The following is a 14,055-nucleotide window of genomic DNA, read 5'->3' on the forward strand; positions in this document are numbered from 1 at the left end:
ATTTGAGAGATAGAATACAGATCAGTGATTACCTGGACCTGAGGGCAGGAGCAGAGATTGTCTTTAAAGGGGCCTGAGAGCTCTATCCGGGGAAATAGAAAGGTTCTACCTAAATTTGAGTTTTAGTGATAGTTACACAACTTTGTAAACTTACTTCCTCATCAATTCTTAGTTTACATGACCTCTCAGTAGTTTGGGCCCTATGCTTGATACTACAGTGCACTAAGATTTGGAGGGACGTTGAGATGGGTGAATATATTTTGTACTTTTACCTCTCCAAAGACCCCATTCACTTCCAACGGCTTACTGCACATTTCCACTTGGATAACACATTGGCAGTTTACATTCATATACTGTATTTCATCAAATCTAAATCACCACCATTTAGAAAATCATTAAGAAAAAAGTCACCAATTCAATTATGACATGGTATTCATTGTAAGAACCACAGTTAATTGAGACATATTAAAATTGGGTGGGCAGGGGGGAGGTTTCCACGAAACACTGTGCCCTGAGTTCAATGAACTAACTATAGTAAGGAGGTAAAAGAGTCCCTCAGCTGGATTTCAGAAAGGAAAGTATTTTAAGCACTGAACAAAGGGATGAATGTTTGAAAACATTTGGTCTGTTTGGACAACTATGGCATCTGGAATGACCAAAGACAACTTGAAATAGATCTATTATCAAAAATATCTGAACACTTAAGCAGGCTTTCGACAATTAACCATAATCTACCTCTGAAATGTATTTCAGCATCTACATTCCAACTCTCACTAAAGCAGAGTCTCATTTCAAATGAAAATGCACCATTCACTACAGTCTTGAAAGTACCCTCTTTTAAAATCACCTAGTGAGCAGTTATACACTTTTAAGAATTCCATAACTCAGGGCAGCCCAGGTTGCTCAGCGGTTTAGCGCTGCCTTCAGCCTGGAGCCTGACCCTGGAGACCTGGGATCGAGTCCCACGCCGGGCTCCCTGCATGGAGCCTGCTTCTCCCCCTGCTTGTCTCTGCCCCTCTCTCTCTCTTTCTCATGAATAAATAAATAAAATCTTAAAAAAAATAATTCCATAACTCAGAAATTAGCAAATTGTATTAGTTCTTTAAAATTTTAAATAAGGAGTTTTCTTTTTAAAATATGTGTTAAGGATGAAAGGATAAAAGAACGTAGTAAGGACAAATGTCTAGTGCTCGCATAGATTTTAACTAACAAACAGTATTAAACAGGCCAAAGTCCAGAATGTTCCATAGTCTATGGGAAAATGTCAAGGATAACAAAAGTCATTTACTTGGATCATAAAGTGACAATAATTAGCAAGAAATGAGTCCCTCTTCCTCACTTCACTTTTGGGAGATAGTTTATCATAACTAACAGAAAGGAAGGAGACATTAGTACCCAGGTCCTGGTTGTTCCTGTCCCAGCTCATCTTCACCTGGAAAGGGTAGAAAGAATCGAGCCCAGGAAAGATGAGGAATAATAAGAGGCATACAGTCTATTTATTATGGTCACAGCCTCCAGGCTCAGCTGGACTGTGCAGGGAACTCAATTTCCCTGAGGGACTGGAAGGAAGCACTTGCAGATGTTTAGATGGAATGAATGCATGGCATATTGAAGAAATCTAAATAGCTCTATTCAAGAAAAGCCTCTCACTCAATAACTTCTGCCCTCTTTGTAGCCAACTTGTCAATCTCAGCTTCCACTCTTCAAGCCATGCTGCAGGATTTCTTCTACCCTGGGTAAAGTTGTTCCATTTCATCTCACAAAACTGCAGCTGCCTATAAGGCTGCCAAACTCTCTCCCTGTTCTGCACAACTCCAAGAATAATCTATTGGAGCAAGCATAGTTTTCATGTTAGCATGTAAGTACCTCATTGTTGCTGATACTGTCTTGTAATTTAATGCTTTAATAGGTTCTTAGGTATGTTGGTGGAGCCATCAAAAAGTTATGACCAATGTTATAATCTAAACATACTACACATATAATTTTTCCTGATTTGTTTCTCCATCTATGTCTACAATCTTACTAAAGCTCAAGGAAGCCTTAGCTAGATTTGGAAACAAGCTTATCCTATCAGTGGGCCAATGCTTCTCAATAGGAGAAATTTAGCCCTGAGGAGACATTAGGCAACGTCTAAAGACATTTTTGGTTGCCACAACTCAGAGGGAATAGGGAAATTACTACTGGCACCTAATCAGTACTCTCAGAGGATAGTACTAAACACCTACAATGCACAGGACAGCCTGAACAATCAAGAATTATCCAGCCCAAAATGTCAACAGTGATAAGACTGAGAAAACCTGCAGTAGTCTAACAAAATCTTACTACTTCCATGACTATAAAGTCATTTCTCATTTGACATATATTCTTGGTGTATAGAGTTATACAGTACCTGCCTTCAAAGATTTAATAATAAATGAGCCAGAATACAAACCTGTACTGCATACCTCCCATGCATACATTTATTTTTTTAAGATTTTATTTATTTATTTGAGAGAGAGAGAGAAAGAGACAAAGCACAAGCAGAGGGTGCAGTAAGCAGAGGCAGAGGGAGAAGCAGGCTCCGTGCTCAGCAAGGTTCCTGATGCAGGGCTCAATCCCAGGACCCTGGGACTATGATCTGAGCTGAAGGCAGATGCTTAACCCAATGAGCCACCCAAGCATGCCATGCAATGCATACATTTAAACCACATTCAGAGCTCATCAGCCAACAGATAAAATAATGCATGTTAAAAACATTGTTGACTTTTTAAATATTATTCCCAAAATACATGTAAGCTATTAATATGAATAAATCACAAAAAATCATTTAAAGAGTGCATGAAAAAGCCGTCACTAATGGTTTCTTTTTTTTTTTTTTTTTTTTTTTTTTTTTTTTTTTTTTTTTTATTTTTTTTATTGGTGTTCAATTTACTAACATACAGAATAACACCCAGTGCCCGTCACCCATTCACTCCCACCCCCCGCCCTCCTCCCCTTCTACCACCCCTAGTTCGTTTCCCAGAGTTAGCAGTCTTTATGTTCTGTCTCCCTTTCTGATATTTCCCACACATTTCTTCTCCCTTCCCTTATTTTCCCTTTCACTATTATTTATATTCCCCAAATGAATGAGAACATATAATGTTTGTCCTTCTCCGACTGACTTACTTCACTCAGCATAATACCCTCCAGTTCCATCCACGTTGAAGCAAATGGTGGGTATTTGTCATTTCTAATAGCTGAGTAATATTCCATTGTATACATAAACCACATCTTCTTTATCCATTCATCTTTCGTTGGACACCGAGGCTCCTTCCACAGTTTGGCTATCGTGGCCATTGCTGTTAGAAACATCGGGGTGCAGGTGTCCCGGCGTTTCATTGCATTTGTATCTTTGGGGTAAATCCCCAACAGTGCAATTGCTGGGTCGTAGGGCAGGTATATTTTTAACTGTTTGAGGAACCTCCACACAGTTTTCCAGAGTGGCTGCACCAGTTCACATTCCCACCAACAGTGTAAGAGGGTTCCCTTTTCTCCACATCCTCTCCAACATTTGTTGTTTCCTGCCTTGTTAATTTTTCCCATTCTCACTGGTGTGAGGTGGTATCTCATTGTGGTTTTGATTTGTATTTCCCTGATGGCAAGTGATGCAGAGCATTTTCTCATGTGCATGTTGGCCATGTCTATGTCTTCTTCTGTGAGATTTCTGTTCATCTCTTTTGCCCATTTCATGATTGGATTGTTTGTTTCTTTGGTGTTGAGTTTAAGAAGTTCTTTATAGATCTTGGAAACTAGCCCTTTATCTGATATGTCATTTGCAAATATCTTCTCCCATTCTGTAGGTTGTCTTTGAGTTTTGTTGACTGTATCCTTTGCTGTGCAAAAGCTTCTTATCTTGATGAAGTCCCAATAGTTCATTTTTGCTTTTGTTTCTTTTGCCTTCGTGGATGTATCTTGCAAGAAGTTACTATGGCCGAGTTCAAAAAGGGTGTTGCCTGTGTTCTTCTCTAGGATTTTGATGGATCACTAATGGTTTCTATGCATAATTTTCATCTATGAATCTGTCTCTAGATTGTCGGCTCCTTTAAGCTTTATTTGCATTAAACATCATATCCCCTCACCCAACCAGGAAGAATATAAGGAGTCCTTCTGTCATATCAGGAGGTCTGAGCCACACACCTAACCCTACATGGCTGGAGTACATATTCTGGATCTGCCTAATGCCCATCATGATGTTCCCACACGGTGGTATTGATTTATGTGAACAGTTTCTTTGTTGGATAACATGCTAAGTAGAAACATGAGCAGATATATGGTTTAAAAAATGTGTATAAGGGAGAGAGTGAAAAAAGGAAGAAAACTGGGAACAAAAAAAGAGAGAGAGAAAGAGTCTGGCTTTTTTTTTTTTTTAATCATCAAGGTTTATGCCAGAGATGTTGAGGATAATTATTTCAACTGTGCCCTTGCTTTGCCTCTGAAGCCCTGCCATTTTCCACAATTTGTGACCTGCTCCTGTATTTCTCTTGATCAACTTGTCTGTCAGTTAAAATTTGCCATCAAACAAAACTTTTACCAAATGCTACCCTTATGCCCATTGGACTTAAACCAGCTACTCTTCCCCACATTTTATACTCTGAATTAAATTGTGTGTGAAAATTACCTTTTATTGACTTTAGTGAGAGCCTTACACAAACAACTGAGGGCAGATTTCAACTGCCCACTGCCAAAATAGCCCTCTGTCCCATCTGTTGGATGCACATATCATTAAGACTTTTATTAGCCTCAGAAATAGAGAATTCATTTTATGGTGTTAGCTAAAAATCTACAAAAGTCCTTGAAAAGCAGCTCTTATTCGTCCTGGTAACCACTGCAGCAGAACAGGTAGGAATAGATATCAAACTAGGTCGGAATAGATATCAAAATCAGACTAGGTAGGAATAGATATCAAAAGTTTAAAATGCTTCTAAATGATAGCACCAAAAGGTAATTTCATGTCTATAAATTCATACTTTATATTAAACTTCCCCCCAAAAAATCTGTATACTCCCTCCAAAAGTGGATACTTTTTAAAGCTTAAGTGTTAAAGGAATATTTAAAAAATTTCCTCAGAAACATTGGAAAACCTTAATGTCTTACAGAAACCACTATGCAGTAAAGACATGTCATAAGAGTCACCAGCAGAAGAAATCAAGAACTTTCTTGGCAATGAAAAAGTTGTAAAAGGCTTAACCATTAGAGGCCCAGGGAGAAGTAATGACCTTTTACCAGAAGAAGAGAATAAAATCATGGAAACCTAATATGGCTTTTTACAGTTCTGCTTACAATTACGCATTAGACAATTTACCCCTTGTGGATGAGTTCCTAAAGCCTGCTGAGATGTTGCACTCGGAGAAACGAATACATGCTGTTTTTTCTTCTGTTGTGGTTCATTTTTATTAAAACAAAAAACTCACAACAACTAAAAAAAAAAATTCACTTTTGCTGAATTTTACTGTTTCCAAGAAGATTGATAGCATGGATGAACATTTGTCCAATATTTGTAGTAAGTCCAACAGTAAAAGACAATGGCTTATACATTCATGCCCAGTCAATGTCCTATGGGCTGGAATTCATAAAACAAAGGCAGCAGATGGCACACCTAAATTTAATTTGCTATTTGATTTATCCTTGTGTTACCATTCTGAAATGCAGACACTGAATGTTTCTAACAGTGTTCGAAAACACAAGACCATACTTTGAGCAAGTTTATCATATAATCTGATGCTGGATCATCAATCCTGAAAATGAAAACTATAGCCCAACCACAAAGGCACTCTCCTCAAATTAAGGAGGACCTGTCAACAGCCAATACTCCACGTATCAGGAATGGCATTTCATATAGTTTGGAATCACTACTCAGGGCAGTAAAGCAATACCAGACACCATCAAAAGGAAGAATGTGCTTTTGATTCTGCTGGTCTAATTTGAAGTTAGCAGGGACATTTCATGTGTTTCAGTCTTACCTTCCAATATTTTCCTGAGAAAACTGGTGTTTTGTTTGATTAATGTGATGACTTTTCTTTGTAGTTTCTTCTCTCGAACACTGTACTACCATCCTTGATTGCCCATTAATATGTATACAGATCAATATTCTAGGCTACCACATTCTAAAATGAAAACTTCTTGAGCCTTATGTTACTGCTTCTGGCAGCTGTCAAAATAATTCCTGCTGACATCATGTTTAACCGACTTGCCTCCAAGTCAGATCAATGTTGGGGAACAGCATGCAGTGCTGCAAAATTAGGTCATTAATTGTGAAGCAACCTCAACCCTCCTTGCATTTGGAGACCAAAACTTCGAAGGTAAAAGAAAACTGAATAATCAAAGATTCTGAATCTTTTTTAAAATTTCAATCAAGGTGTCAATTTAGGTATTTAATTCTCAAAATTATTTGGAAGGATTTTATTATTTTAAAGTATGGTGATAAGATATCTAGTTCTTCAAAGGGACTATAGAACATTCCAACATTAAAATATATCCCTCTTAAAATATATATATATCCCTCTTAAAGGGTGAAAATCCAAGTGCTAATCCAAGTACTGATTATCTTTCTAAGCACTTAAATGCCAACTTTTTCAAATGACTCCAGGAGAATCTACTGTCAACCTACCCTCAAATGTCAACCAGACTGGTCGTCATACGGTTAGCCTATCAAATGACTTCATAGTAATATAATAGAAACACAAGATTCTCAATGAGTTAGAATCTGGGAACAGAAAAAAACAATCTGGTAGTTAGAACCAGACTGCCAAATGACAGCATCAGCTGCATTATCTGTGTCTCTGGAGGCTGCCCTTCCAAACTAATTTTAAGAATAAATTGAAATTGAACTGGAGCCATGCAAAGTAGAACACAGACATTTTTGAAGATTCATATCAGGTAAATATTAAACAGCTTGTCAGAAAATATCGATATTTCTTTTTTGAAATGATTTTATGCTTTTATTTCTCTACCCATACAGCATTTTATATTAACATTTATTTATTAAAATCTTGCCATTTCCTCAAAAAGTTTTGAAGAACTTTAAAGTGTCACAGCATTTTAAGAAAAAGGTAATTCCCCACTACCTTACAAACTAGCATAAAACAAACATTTCTTGTATTTGAATTAAAGGTAGAAATGTACATCTTCTTACAAGTTTGTTTCCATAAAGATGTTAATATAGAAATACAATATTTAATTTATTCATTTAATAATTAAAAGACCTTGGAATTTCTTCCTAAAAATCCATAATCTAATACACAAATATCAAAATATTAAGATGGTCTATAAGAATTAACAAAGATAAATGTAGGTACAAAAACAGGTTAATTTATTTGGAACCATTCCAATTTACCTCCCCACTCTTCTGTCCTGATTAATTGCCCTCAGCAAGGAGCTGGAGCCTAGTTATGCTGTTTCCTTAATTCTTGTTGATGGAGTGTTGACATAAGGATAGAAAGAGAACAAACTACCTTTGAACTAACCCATTCTTCAAGAGTTAATCAATCATAACCTGTCCATTTTAATTATCTCCCAAATTCCAAATAGAAATATGTTTGCAGTTTCCAAATATTTGCTTGATTAAAGATGTTTTCCTTGTTTCAATAAGGAATCTCAAATTGATGAGTCAGGTGGTAAGATTTATGGGATGAAATAGTCCTGTTTATCTTCCAGCTTTCAAAAATACTGGTCTGCAATTCAGTAACAAACACTATTTCCCCCAGAGATATGTAGACAATACCCATTAATGATGATAATCATGTTTAAAAACATATATATAAACATATATCAACATCAGTAGATGCCAGAGAGAAAACCTGCCAAGAAAATGTTTACTAGCTTCCCTCTTCATATCCATAAAATAGCAGTTTATTCGAATATTAAATATAATTACACAAAGCTAACAGGCCATTGGTGCACCTGGATAGCATTTTCCGGTTGTTTTTGCCCTCCTTGGGGCAATACCAAAATATCAGGTCATCAATCAGTTATACCCATCAAGTTACAGGGAAATTCTAGTTGCTTCACAACCAACCAGGCAGTTCAGTTAAGATAAGGATTTAGCAGAATTTTCCCTAACTTGACTGAACTAATCAGTTGTCTTAATTAGATGCAAACAAAAGCAAAAGCTAACTCTTTCTGGAGCTTTCAGGAGCTTCCCCTCTATCACCTAAAATCCCATTGTAACATCAGAATGGAAACACCAAAGTTCTCCTTTCATTGTAAATTGTCTAACAATGATGATAGAATACGATAATGTTGATGATGATTATAGATTTCTGAAAAAAAAAGTTTTATATAAAATTTCTATTTAATATCAACAGACACAAATACATGTACAAAGTACTTGGACTCCCCCAAGTCTTTAAAATTGTTTTCTCTCACTTAACAGAAATTACACATTCCCTAATTTATCTCTCTCCCATGTATCTTTCAGTCTGTTAACAGTGAAGAAGAGTTCTCACCCACTGGTTCTATACAGCATGCAAGCTGAGAGAATGATTTACTCAGAATCATCAACTGACCCAATTGTTAAACCCATGCTCTAAAACAAAGAAGGAAGATGTTAAGAAAACTATTCCTTTAATATTTGTGCCTAACCACTTGCATGTCTGGCACAGCAGGGTTTGAAGAGCAGAAATCAAGCCCTTTTCATCTCTAAATACTCCATAGCACTTAACCTAGTGACCTTAACGTTGAAATCACAATAAATTCTTTGGCCTTGTACAAAACACACCAAGAATCCATAGAACCAAACTTTTAATTTAATGTGATTCCATTTGTGAACTCAGTCTAGAGTTTCCCAAAATGTGTTCCCAAAATCACTGGTCCTAACTGATGCGTTTGAAGAAAGATGTTTCACAGCCACATACTTGAATGCAGCAATGGTCCTAAGTCTTCCAATTCTACTTAGACTTAACAAACCTGGCACTCTATTGTGAGATACATTTGGGAAATGCTGTCAGAGTCCCTTTTTGATGATTTACCATACATATTAAAGACTCTAAAAAGCCCTACACTAAAGGAGCTTGCTTGTTTTAGTATAAAGCAAACACATTTGACCTCAGAACCCTTTCCTATTTAACACCATGGAATGTGTTTGGAGAAATGCTTTTCCAGAAACTGTAAGACATCATATAGGATGAATTATAACACTATGGGGCAGTTTACAGACTCTCCAAAATCTCATGCTGTTACATGAAACACAAAGAGACATAAAGGTGCCTCTGGGCTTATTAATCACCAAGCTGTGGATTAAAAAGAATTTAAATATATAAACATGAGATTGGAAGCAGAAATTTCAGTATCTATGAAAAAATTATTACAATTAACAAAAACAAATTTTAATTATTAACTGAAAACCCTAATTGCCCTCCACTTGCATTCACAAAGCATCAACTAAAATAAACTGTCTAGTGTGCTTAAAGTTCCAAGTACAAGACCACACATCACCCACAAATGATTATGTCCCCTTTTAGTGTATATCTGTCATTCCTTTTAACCATCCAGATCTCAGCCCCTTCTCTAAGTGTGGAGAATGCTCTAGGTAAAGAGCTATACAAGGCTCCCACTATGAAAGTTAAAGTTTGAAATCTTACTTTCCCAGCCTCTCTTGAAGCTAGGGCACTAACATAAGATCTTGACTTTGACTTAGGAGCTGGTGACAAATACAAGTGAGGACTGTTCAAGATTCATCCTGGGAAGCGTGGCAAAAGCAGAAGTAATAGCTATATGCGATTTTTTGCATGGGGTGTATGTTAAGGTTCTAAGGGTAGTCAAATGACTTAGGTCTGGCCAATCAGCCCATCCCATCATCCTGACTACAGAATTGCCTCAAGGATACAGAAGTGAATGTGCCAAGTCAGTCCACTAAGATTTAATCTGAAGATCTGGGTTAGAATTTTTGATAAGAAACTATCTTTCCAATAGAACTGTCAATTAAGTAGTATATAAAACTGAACCTATTAATGACCATCTTGTTATCACATGGTGGAATTCACCAAAAAGAGAGATCTGGGTATAATATATATCATCAACTGAACTTGTGAAGCCTGCAGTACTGCTGAGCACTTCAGTTGTATGAATAATGAGTTTTTTCTTTCATTTAGACCAGGACTGTTATGCGTGGTAGAAATGCCTTAGACTCTCTCTTTGCAGGCCATGGTAGAATTTGTGCAGTAGCTAACAGATCCTGTTGTAACTGTAGTATTGCCTCAGGGGAAGTGAAATAGTCAATACTGAAACTGAAGAAGAAAGCTACCTGGCTTTCTAAAGCAAACACTGATGGTTTATGGAACCTGTTCAGCTGGTTGGGTCTGATACCCTGGAGAGGAATAGCTGAGGCCAATGTTACAGAATGGTTTCATCATGCTGCTTAGAGTCCTGTTGATACTAACCTTAATTAAACGTCACATTAGATAAAATGAATTTGGTCCTAGCCACTGTCAGTCAGACTAATCAGACCGACCAACACAGTAGTATGCTCATGAGAAAATTCACCAGAAGTCAAGAGTGTAAAAGGGTAGGTATTGTTGAGAGAATTCTCCATGGATCCCTCTGTTTCTGCACATCCTGTGACAGCTTTTATTCTGGACTATCTTTTCAAAAATGTTTATATAGCAAACAGCTTGGAAGATAGAAATGACATCTCCCTTTGGGGCAAAGGGAAGTTCTGTTAGCCCTCTAGGGCAATAAAGCTAATATCTCCTCTAAGGGGTAAAGGTTGAGCAGATTTGCTAGCAGCCCCCTCATGAGATTGAGAGTTTCCTAAACTCAATATCCCTCAACTGTGACACAAACCTCTGTACCCAGTATCCAGCTGAGATACGGTCACATCATCCTCCATGGGACTGGGAAATTAGAGGAGTGACACAAACAAAGTCTTCACTATTGGGACACTTGGGTGGCTCAGTGGTTGAGCATCTGCCTTCCTCTCAGGGTGTGATCCTGGGGTCCCAAGATCAAGTCTCACATCAGGCTCCCCACGAGGAGCCTGCTTCTCCCTCTGCCTATGTCTCTGCTTCTCTCTGTGTCTCTAATGAATAAATACATAAAATCTTTTTAAAAGAAAAAAAAAGTCTACACTACCTCCTATGTCATGCATAATAAAGCCTTTTGATTCTGGCCCAGAAGTTTCATGTCTTCTGCCAGTATCTATGAATAACTTTGTGGCAGAATAACTTTATATCTTGTAGGTAGGATAAAATTTCAGACTCTTCCGTTTTTTGACAGAGACCAAAATTAATGTACAGAGACAGCATGTGTATGAGTTGAAAGACTAAATATTGTAATTATACCAGTTCTTCACAAATTGATCTATAGATTCAGTGCAATCCTGATCAAAATTCCAGCAAGATATTTCATAGAAATTGATAGGTTGATACTAAAATATAAATGTAAATGTAAAGTATTTGGAATCAAACTGGGAAAAGAACAAAGTTGGGGGATTTACATACTATTTGGCCTTAAGACTTACTCTAAAGGATAATAATCAAGACATCATAATAGTTGTAGAAAACTAGACAAATACATCAACGGAACATAATATAAAGTCCAAAGTTACACCACACATATATGGCCAAATGAATTTTGGCACAGAAACCAAAGTAATTAAATTGGTAAAGAAGACTTCTCTAGATATAGTACTGGATCTACCAGATATCCATTGTTGAAGATTTTGTTGATCCCTGCCTTACACCATATGTAAGACCTAAATGACAAAGCTCTTATAAGAAAATGTAGGTAAATATGTTTGAGACCTTGGGATAAGGAAAGATTTCTTGGAAAGAATATAAAAGGCATGAACATAGACAAACTGAAGCTTCATCAAAATTTAAAACTTCTGCTCATCAATAGAATTGAGAAAATGAAAGCCACATACTGAGAAGAAATGTTTGTGATATATATTTCTAATAAAGCACTTGTATCCAGAGTATATAAAGAACTGCTACAATGCAATAATATAAAGCCAAATAACCAATTTCTTTAAAAAGGCAGGTGACTTCAATAGATGCTTCACAAAAAAGGATTTACAAATGGTCTATAAATATATAAAAGATATTAATATCAGGGAATACAAAATAAAATCACAATTATAAACCACTGCACATCCACTAGAATTGTCAAAATTAAAGACTAATTAATACCAAAATGTTGGGAGAAAACGGAGAGCCACTGTGTACTGGTAAGAGCTTAATATGGGACAACTACTGTACAAAATATTTGGCAGAATCTTGTAATGTTAAACCCTCACCTACAATAATATTTAGCAATTCCACTCAGATCTTTACCTCCTGCAAAGTGAAAACATATGTCAAAAAAAGTTCTGTACAAAAATGTTTACTGCAGCTTTATTCATAAGAACACAAAATTGGATACAACACAAATAGCCATCCACAGGAATATGGATAAACAGATTGTGGTATATTCATAAAATGAAATGTTACTTATTATTAATGAAGAATATTATAATAATGCAAATAAAAATATTAATATATCTCAAAAATAGTATCTTGAATGAAAGAAGCCAGACAGGAGTATTTATGATATGACCTTATTTACACAAGTTTTGGTATAAGCAAGATTAATGTATGAAGCTAGAGATCCAAATGGTGATTGCCTGAGGGGAATCCAGGAAGAGACTGGAAAGGTGCTCAAAAGAACTTCTTAGAGTGATAGAAATGTTCTATACCTTGACTGGGATCTTTGTTACATGAGTATATGCATTTGTCGAAACTCATCAATTGTTACACTTAAATCTATATAATTTATAGTATGTAATTCTCAATTCAAAATGAAAAAAAAATACTACTAAAAAAAGACTACAAAATGTATTTTATTTAAAACTCATTTATCACCAAACTATTCAAGGTCTGACACCCACATTAGATAGGCTGAAGTTGAGATTATTTGCTCTGTATTCACAGGTGTTGAGAGAGATATCCTCCCAGACTTTACAGAGCTACCAAGGCAACAATGCCAGGAAAACCATTAATCAAGATTTGATAGTGCCTATCTGCAATCAGAAGAAGAAAACAAAGAACACTTTGGATTATAAAAGCAGGTAAAAAACATCCAAAGGACCTAGTCAGTCAGTCACAATGTTGGCGTTCTTGATTCTTGTGACTTTGGCCCTAGCATCTGCTCACTATTCTGGTGAGCACTTTGAAGGGTAAGTAAGAAACTCTTTAAATGAGCAAGTCCTCTTCCTTGCTGTCCCCCAAATTTGAATGCATTACCCAACTATAAATTGTCTCTTCTTCTACTATCTCACCATTCAGTGAGAAGGTGTTCCGCGTCAATGTTGAAGATGAAAATCATATCAACTTACTCCATACATTGGCCAGCACCACCCAGGTAAATAACAATCCTGTAATATAGGTTTGCTTCACACTTACTTTAAAATCTTAGCGTGCACTGTGACTCCATCAAAGGAAGAATGACTAAAATACTAACCATAGCAAGAAATAACTTGAGAAACATTCAATGCCACAATACCTTCTTTTTCTGCCTAAATTAGATTGCCATAGCCCTATAGGATTATAAATCCATGGCAACTTTTTAAGGAGCTGACAGGACATGACAACTAGATGAGTTGGAACTGTCGCAAAGGTCACACAACATCTAATGTACAGTCATTTCCCTTCTAAGGCAAAAGTGAAAAATGATCAACTTGGATATTACTGAAAAACTGGGCTTCTGTCCAACTTGAAATTCATTTCCACATCCCATGTATCATCTGTTCCCTTTGATTTTCTTTCATTCCAAATCAAACAGCTTGAATTTTCATGACCTTGATTCGGCCCTCTTAATGATATGACATGAAGGGTGGGGGCAAAAGAGGTAAAAAGCCATGAGTGATTTCCATATTTTTCTTTTACTTTCAAGAAACCAAAATCTCTATGCTACTTAAAAAAAACCCCACTGTATATGGCATGAGAAATGATATTTTTAATTATATATCTAGTTAGCTGGAAGCTATTGCTGACCACAAATAGTTCACTTGGGCCAAACATGTATCTTCATAAAATATAAACCAAAATAATTTGCTAGTCCCTA

The 14,055-nt window shown here is 36.4% G+C and overlaps 1 protein-coding gene and 1 long non-coding RNA gene across 3 annotated transcripts in view; one reads left to right on the forward strand and one right to left on the reverse strand.

The window, feature by feature from the left end:
- The window catches only part of LOC119865416, a 204,987-nt gene that overhangs the window by 113,012 nt on the left and 77,920 nt on the right, over positions 1-14,055 (reverse strand). The window lies entirely within an intron of this gene.
- CPB1 (carboxypeptidase B1) overlaps positions 13,088-14,055 on the forward strand; it is a 34,125-nt gene continuing 33,157 nt past the window's right edge. Inside the window, exons 1-2 of the mRNA NM_001003005.2 lie at positions 13,088-13,168; positions 13,278-13,353. Coding sequence (NP_001003005.2) covers positions 13,098-13,168; positions 13,278-13,353 — 147 coding nt within the window. The 5' untranslated portion in view covers positions 13,088-13,097. The remainder of the gene's footprint in view (positions 13,169-13,277; positions 13,354-14,055) is intronic.

This window comes from Canis lupus, chromosome 23, assembly GCF_011100685.1.
Source record: "Canis lupus familiaris isolate Mischka breed German Shepherd chromosome 23, alternate assembly UU_Cfam_GSD_1.0, whole genome shotgun sequence".
NCBI lineage: Eukaryota > Metazoa > Chordata > Mammalia > Carnivora > Canidae > Canis > Canis lupus.